General features: G+C 37.5%; 1 protein-coding gene across 1 annotated transcript; it reads left to right on the top strand.

Moving 5' to 3' along the window:
• Nucleotides 1–368: 368 nt before the first annotated feature.
• On the top strand, nucleotides 369–7,227 carry LOC140242609 (dnaJ homolog subfamily B member 13-like). The gene is made up of 6 exons (XM_072322361.1): nucleotides 369–591; nucleotides 2,412–2,515; nucleotides 3,394–3,555; nucleotides 4,112–4,269; nucleotides 5,007–5,311; nucleotides 5,664–7,227. Exons 1-6 carry the CDS (start codon nucleotides 524–526, stop codon nucleotides 5,812–5,814), a joined length of 948 nt encoding a protein of 315 aa, XP_072178462.1. The 5' UTR covers nucleotides 369–523; the 3' UTR covers nucleotides 5,815–7,227.
• The last annotated feature ends 758 nt before the right edge of the window (nucleotides 7,228–7,985 follow it).

Genomic DNA, 7,985 nt, shown 5'->3' on the forward strand with positions numbered 1-7,985 from the left:
ACAATATAATCAACTCTGATCACTTTCAGAAATAAACACATGATTCATAATAATTCATGGCTGATTTTGCACATGTCTTGTTTTGTTTTGTTTTGTTTTTCGCTTTGTTTGTTTGTTTGTTTGTTTGTTTGTTTGTTTGTTTGTTTGTTTGTTTGTTTGTTTGGTTGGTTGGTTTTTTTTTTTTCGCTTTGCCAAAGTGATTGCCTTTGCAAACTACGCAGTGGGCCACAATCAAAGTAGTGTTCGAGACTGACTGACATGACATACAATGGTATGGTAGGAAACGGAAATACGGCGTCAATGAAAGGTCACCGGAGGTTCGCGTAGCTCAGCAACGAGACGTATTTTATAAACAATGAGCAGCGAACGAAGTCGTCCTGTTGGCGTCCTGTTGCATATCAGCCAGCGCAGCATGCACGCTCGGGCGAAAGGGGAATAACGAAGCGGTAGCGACGAACTCACAAGTACCCCAGGCCCAGTATATTTACTTGAAGCAGATTCCAGGCGAGAAACCAGCAGGAAAATGGGAATAGATTATTACGAAATCCTCAGTCTGACACGTTCAGCAATTGACGCAGATATCAAAAAAGCGTAAGTTGACTTGCAATCGTATAGATTTTGTATTATTTTTAAGGTGGTTAATAACGTTAGACTGAGTGCCTTGGTTTGCAGCTCGCTGGTGAGACACCGTAACAGAGGTAGCAATGCTGCCTGAACTATGGGGATGAGCTGTGTGCCAGACCGAACGTGGATTGCAGTTAGATGGGTGGCAAAACCAGTTTAACGTTACAGTTACCAGCCAAGAAGGGTCACGAAGCGAAGTCAAAAGGCCTAGACTATACCTATATCAGTTCGGGAAACCCACTCACAAGGGGGGCCCCTCCTTATAAGTAACCCGTCCCCCTTATAAGTAACCCCGTCCCCCTTATAAGTAACCCCCGGGGCACCCCTTATAAGGAGTCTCCACGCTTTTTTGCAATGCAACGCGAAAATGAAAGGACTGCGGCAATTCGCTTGATTATGTCCATAAAGCTTCACAAGTTTCCTAGTTACTCACGAAATTTGAGCAAAATCGGTTCGAGGCATCATATCTAAAATCATGGATTTAAATGCGATGTCAAACGACCCATGCGAATGCTGAAATGCGAGCGATTACTGGAGTGAGTGTCGCCAGGCACGGCGGCGCGGCAATGCTTGAGTGCAGACGTGGCGACTGAGTACGGAGACTTTCGTTCATTCAGGTGGCTTTAAATGAAGGAAAAATAACAAAAGTAACGAAATAGTCAACCGCCTACCTTTGCAATTGGTATGCATATATGCAAAAGGATACGTTCCCATAGGGTTGTCCAGTTGAAGTCATCCCTAAACAAAAATTTTAAGTTGAAACTTGCAAGTTTCGGCGATGAAGCTTGAAATTTCCAACAGCTCCCGCATTCAGCAAGTTGTTCAGCGCGAGAGCGCTCTCGCGCTGAACAACTTGCTGAATGCGGTTTCCCCTTAATTTCATTTCACTCAAGGCAGAAAATACCGCAGATTCATATCCCAGGCTCAGATTGTTGACTCATACTGTACATGCGGTGACATTGTTTACTGTGCACAAGCGCAAGCTCATCATGTCAATCGACCGCCCATTCTCCCATGGAAAAGCATGTAAATCCAGTGAATGGCAAATACATGATAACAATAATAACGTGTATTTTAATACTAATGAGGATTTTTATCAATTCCTTTTCCTTCTGTTTCCTCAGGTCATTTACCTGTATCCCCCTAATTTCTCTTGATTTGTATTCGTGTTCGAATGTTCCAGCGTATTGTGCCCCGTCCCACACATACTTTTGAGTTAATACGCAAGAGAGCCATTGCGCAAGGGTGGTTAATCTAAAATAGGTGGCAATGAGAAGTAAACTTACTATGTAACTATTTAGATCTTAGTTGTATTTTGTAGTCTCATACTATGAGTCATAGAATAAATCATGTGCATCAGGAGTTTAGAATTAGACCACTAGATATTAAAAAGTATTCCTGGTTGTAGATTCTTGATATGTTTCATTGTCATCTTTTCTGTTTTACCTGTAGTTTGTCTTATTTCTGGTTGAAAAGGAATATTTAAACCAACATTTATGTTAAACTTTTTGTTAACAGCTGTTTTCTTCCAGAGTAAACATTTATACATGTAGGCTCTCCCTTTTCTGTTGTTTTTCATCAATACTTAATAGTGCATTTCTTCTTTCCGTTTTTTTTTTTTTTTTTAATCTGTGCCTTCACCTTTACCAGGTCCAGGAAGCAATTAATTCCATCAGCAACAACAAAATAATAACTGTTTGTATGCACTTCTGTTCAACATACTCTTATGCCACACTTTGTCCTTCTTCCCTCCCCCCCCCCCCCCCCCCCCCCCCCCCGGTCTACAGATACAGGAAGCTTGCCCTGAAATACCACCCAGACAAAAATGAAGAAATAATCGCACCAGAGAAATTTAGACAGGTGTCAGAAGCCTATGATGTCCTGAGTGATCGTAAGTAATGAAGTTAAAGAGTAGTACATGTACTTATTCGTGCAGATAATGTGTAATGATTATTTTCAGCTCTGTAGCCTTCTTTTGATACTGAAATTTAATGTCAAGACTAATGAAACTACAAGGTAATACATGTATGAACAAGAAAAAAAAAATTGAATTGAGGTCATGTTTGAATGCTGTTTTACCAAGAGTTGGTGGTACACATTGTACAGAGTACAATCCAATAAATGAGTCAGTTCATAGTTCCACTTTTGTGCATGAGCACAAAAAGGTAATTAGTGATAACAAGCATGTTGGTTTGTAAGTTCACTGAGATAAGCATCCGTGATTCATGTAATCCTTACATCAATAAAGTGTTCATTAAAGCAATGTTTTTCAATATTAACATAAATTTGAATGAATTGCATGAATTCTATTAAGTGTTACATCAGGCAAGCTTATGCATTATTTTGCTTTGAAAACAAGTGAAGTGCCTAACCAACTGAGAAAAAAGAAAAGCCATTTGTACAGATGCAGGGAATAATTTTCCTGGTATCGCATAGCAATTTGCTATGCATTTTGGTATGACTGCTATATAAAATGTAATTTACATAGCAGTTTCATTACATAGACTTGTATACCATTTTGTTGAAAATGTATGTCCATCGTCAAAAATTGCTTTTCAATTTCGAGAATGAAAATTATTCCCTGAGATGTGCATGTGAGCTACAACAAACTGGCTTAATAAAGAAAATGTTCAAATTTAAGATTATGTCTACAATTGTGTGATAATGAATTGTTCGTGTGTAGTACATCACTGAAAGGAATATATTAGTTGGGAACTTATTAATGTATGGAGAAACAGTCATATTTTGTTTTGTTTTTTCTCCATGCAGCCAAGAAAAAGGCAGTGTATGACCAGTTTGGTGAGGAGGGGCTCAAGAATGGTGTCCCTGCTGGGACAGAGGACAGCGGAGCCTGGACACAAGGCTATACATTTCATGGCGATGCCCACAAAGTCTTTAGAGAATTCTTTGGTGGCAACAATCCGTTTAGTGGTAATTATCCCATCAGCTCATCATACTGAAGTGATATAATCAGTAACTATATGTTGTAATAATAATAATAATGATGATGATGATGATAATAATTGCGTTTATATGGTGCTTTATACTGGTGTTATCGGAGGCATGAAGAATTATAGTATGATAAGTTCATAGGAAGAATGAAACAGTATCTTGATGATCTTGCAAGTTGAAGGATAATTTGTCAATTCAGCAACCCACATGTTTTAAAAGTGTTTCTGTGTGCATTTAGCATAATCATTACATTTGAGCATATGACTGCAGATAATGATTTGCAACTTCTTTTTAAGAAGGCACTTATTCCTGTAATTGTTCCTTGATATTTATATATTGTATCTACAAAATCTCCTATGCATAGATATATATAAATATAGAATATAAATATATACATATAAATGTCTAATAGTGTCATGGACATTCAGCTCATTTTTTATTGATTCAAGACCAATGTAGGACAGGCTGTTTTTTGTTTTTTGTTTTGTTTTTTTTATTGACAGTACTGAATGGCATTGTTATCTGTTTCTTGCAGAATTCACAGATGGCATAGATGGTGACCTAAGTATGGGCTTTGGTGGGCTGCTTGGGCGTGGTAGGAAGAAGCAGGATCCACCCATAGAGCGGGACCTTGTCCTGTCACTCGAAGAGATCTTCCATGGATGTACCAAGAAGATGAAGATCTCAAGGAGAGTTAGTATCTCAGTGTGCTTGTGAATCAAAGCCTGTTCAGGACTACTGGACTATTTATTCCAAAGTTGAATTAAACTTATGCCTTCACCACTGTCTGATATTGAACAGTATCAAATAATGTAAAAAGTTTAGTACAATTTTGAAGATTGTAAAAGGTTTTTTTTAAGGGTCTTGATAAATGAATGTTAGGCAAACATACATTGTATCTCCATATTATTAGATTGCCACAGTGTACATCATTCGAGAATGTATATCAATGATGTTTTTATACCAGTATGGATATTACACCATATTGTGACGAAATGCACAATGTACTGGTCTTTTCTTTTCTCCGTTTGTACATTGTAAGTCACAAGAAATAATGGGTCCTCACTAGTATCAACCTTAGTACAAGTTCTTCCAGTAGCAAACAATGTTCATAAGTTGCTTGCATATTGCATATTGATGAGCCAATGTCAAAGTGTTGAATACATCTCTTAACAGAAGTGATGCATGTTTCTGTGTTAGTGAAAGTTTATTTTCTGTGTACTTTGGGCATCAGACAATTGCTATGCAAAATCATATTTCCTTTAGAATATTCAAATAGTGACCATAATCTGACATAGGTAATAACTAAACATGTTAATGGACATTTACCTTTGTTGTGTCCAATCCTGCTCCGTATGTATGTGAATGTGCATGTTGTTGTTTATGATTGAATGCAGACTGATAGGGCAATGATACCTGTTTAATTCCAGGTAATGAATGAAGATGGTCATACTTCAAGCACCAGGGACAAAATCCTGACCATCACTGTCCACAAAGGATGGAGAGAAGGCACCCGTATTACATTCCCCAAAGAGGCAGACCAGGGTCCCAATATCGTTCCAGCTGACATCATCTTTGTGGTGCGGGACAAGCCTCATCCACGTTTTCGTCGTGAGGGCGATGACCTTGTGTTTGTGTCGCGTGTTCTCCTTGGCAAGGCTCTGACAGGCTGCAGTGTAGAGGTGCCTACACTGGATGGGAGGTTGCTGAATATACCCATCAATGACATCATCAGGTACATGCTTTGTGACTGTCACTGAGTTTTAGAATTAATCATTGTAGCAGAACAATAATAAATTTTGCATAGAATGGACCAGTTTTGATTAGAATTTTAGAGGTACATCTTAAAATTTTGCCATATATGTATGCAGTGAAACAAAAGGTTCACAAAAAAATGAAATGTTGAGTGAAATTAAATAAATGCTAAGAGCACAATAACCACTTTAATGGTAGTAATCCTGTGACACCAGACACTAGAAAGATCTACTTTGTCATTCTTATTGACAATGCAGGATAAATTCCTTTCGAATGCCACAGAAACTAGTGTATTGAATATGACATGTCTTTTATTGTTCTCTTCCATACAGTCCTGGCTACAGGAAAGTTGTTCCTGGAGAAGGTATGCCTATCTCAAAGAATCCAGAGCAGAAGGGCAACCTCATCATTGCCTTCGACATCGAGTTTCCCCGGCAACTGACTCCAGACAAGAAGCAGCTCATCAAGGATGCCTTATTATAGATAAAACTCTCATTCAAAGATCACATGCTAACTCGCCATCGGATCATTGTTGAGGCATAATCCCTCTTTGACACCGAAATACACTAAAAAAGAAAGCAGTTGTACCTGTTCTTTTAAAAATGTGTTGACATATATTGGCAATAGTCACCAATGCTTGCAAGCTTTCACATTGCTTGAGAGGAGATTTGATTTTAAATTACCACATGAAAAATTGTCATTGTCTGTAGAAACAACAGTCATAGCATCTACAGTGAAATATATGACATGCTCTTATAGAGTGCTAAGTTCCCTCGTGATGAGCCATAGAAGATAATCCTCCTCTCATGTGTGTCATCTCTTGTTTCATTAGATAATGGCACTCCTATTATGGAAATTAAAAAAAATCAAACTCACCCTTAAATTGTGAATGATGAAGTACACATTGTACTGGTACTGTTATTTCTACCTGCTTTACAGGTTTGCAGACTTGGTGATTGACATGTTGACAATTTTTCCTTCCAAGTGTTAAAAAAGTCTAGTATCAAAGGGCACATACAGTGTAATAACTGGACTCACACTGATATGAAAACAATGTGTTGTATACAGTTCTGGTTTCAACATGAGATCTTCGTAGAATATAACTCCAGTATCACAAAATGACTGATTTTTGCAGTGTCACAGCAATCACTGAAGGAAAAGGAGTATGCCATGAAAATCTGTTTACACTCTTATATGCTCATGTATGACCTCATTAGTTATGAAAGAATACATCAAGTCTTACACTCCAATGTATTAAAAACAAAGCATAATGACTTTTCTGAACTGAAGATGTATGGATTACAATCCTTCGGTCAAACACTGTAGAGTATTTGAAAAGAGATTTCAGCCCATAACTTCATGAGTCATATTATACAGTATCTTCATCATATGTAATGCTTTGCAACTTTTGCCTTCTCCTCCCCGTCCCCAAAGAGAAAGGATTAAAACTATCAATCCATTTTTACAGCCATCTACTGTACGAGCTAAAATTTTCGTGGTGGTTTTATATTTGCGAATTTCGCGAATCGCCTTTGAACCGCAAAAATAACAACACGCGAAAATAACAACGCACGAATAACTAAGTTCAGTTAGACCATCACAACCACGAAATTACCAACACGCGAAAATGTCCTCCAAGTACATGTAGCAATTTACGAAAATATCTGTACGCAAAAATTTCAGCTCGTACAGTATATGAGGTTAAATTTTTTGTAATACATAAAAAAGGCTCAAAATTCAAAGTATCAATTATAGTGCAAATGATGGTATATGTTGATATGTTTCAAGAAGTTTGTGTTGTATACAGTGTAACATATATGTAAATAGGCAAACTACTGTCAATGTTTTTTAACTGTCGGTGGTCTGTGAAATTAAAGTTATATGTTATGAAATGTACTGCTGTTGCGTCAGTATTGCACTTACTATCTCTCTTTGGGTAATCAAACATTCAAACAAACAAAAACAGTTAAGAAGAATAGAATATTTGGACAAGAAGAGAGGGGCAGTGTGTATGTGTTTGTAGGAGAGAAGTAAGGAATGAGAGTGGTAGAGAAGGGAGAGGGAAAGAGAAAAGATAGGGAAAGTGTTAGAGAGGAGCACTTCCACTTTTTAAGATACATGTATTGTGCTTGCTACCTGTAGAAATGCATAGTAATTTGTATTAATAAAATCCAAGTAAATGTAATATAAAACATACTATGATAGTATTCACACCACTATACTAACAGTTGCTGAAAATCACATGTAATCATAAACATGATTTAGATGACGAGTACGGCAGCAATGACACAATGATAGCACTGATAATGTTGATATTGATACATGTACATGTAGTATTACTGTTGATTTGTATGTGCTGCTGTTTCTTGGGCCCAAGCATAAACTTGGATGAAAAGACAGAAATATATTGCTTACCTCCAGAGTCCATTTTACATACAACTTCAAATCTCCAGGTCGATGCTTCTTAAAGGACAAATTCACCTTCATAGACATGTGGATTGAGTGAAGGGAACAATATTAGTAGAACACATCAGTGAAAGTTTGGGGGAAATCGGACAATCCGTTCAAAAGTTATGAATTTTTAAAATATCTGCACAGTCACTGCTGGATGAGAAGACTACTACAGTGTATGGTGTCACATGTGTACAACGATG

This window comes from Diadema setosum, chromosome 19 (genome assembly GCF_964275005.1).
Source record: "Diadema setosum chromosome 19, eeDiaSeto1, whole genome shotgun sequence".
NCBI classification, from domain to species: Eukaryota; Metazoa; Echinodermata; class Echinoidea; order Diadematoida; family Diadematidae; genus Diadema; species Diadema setosum.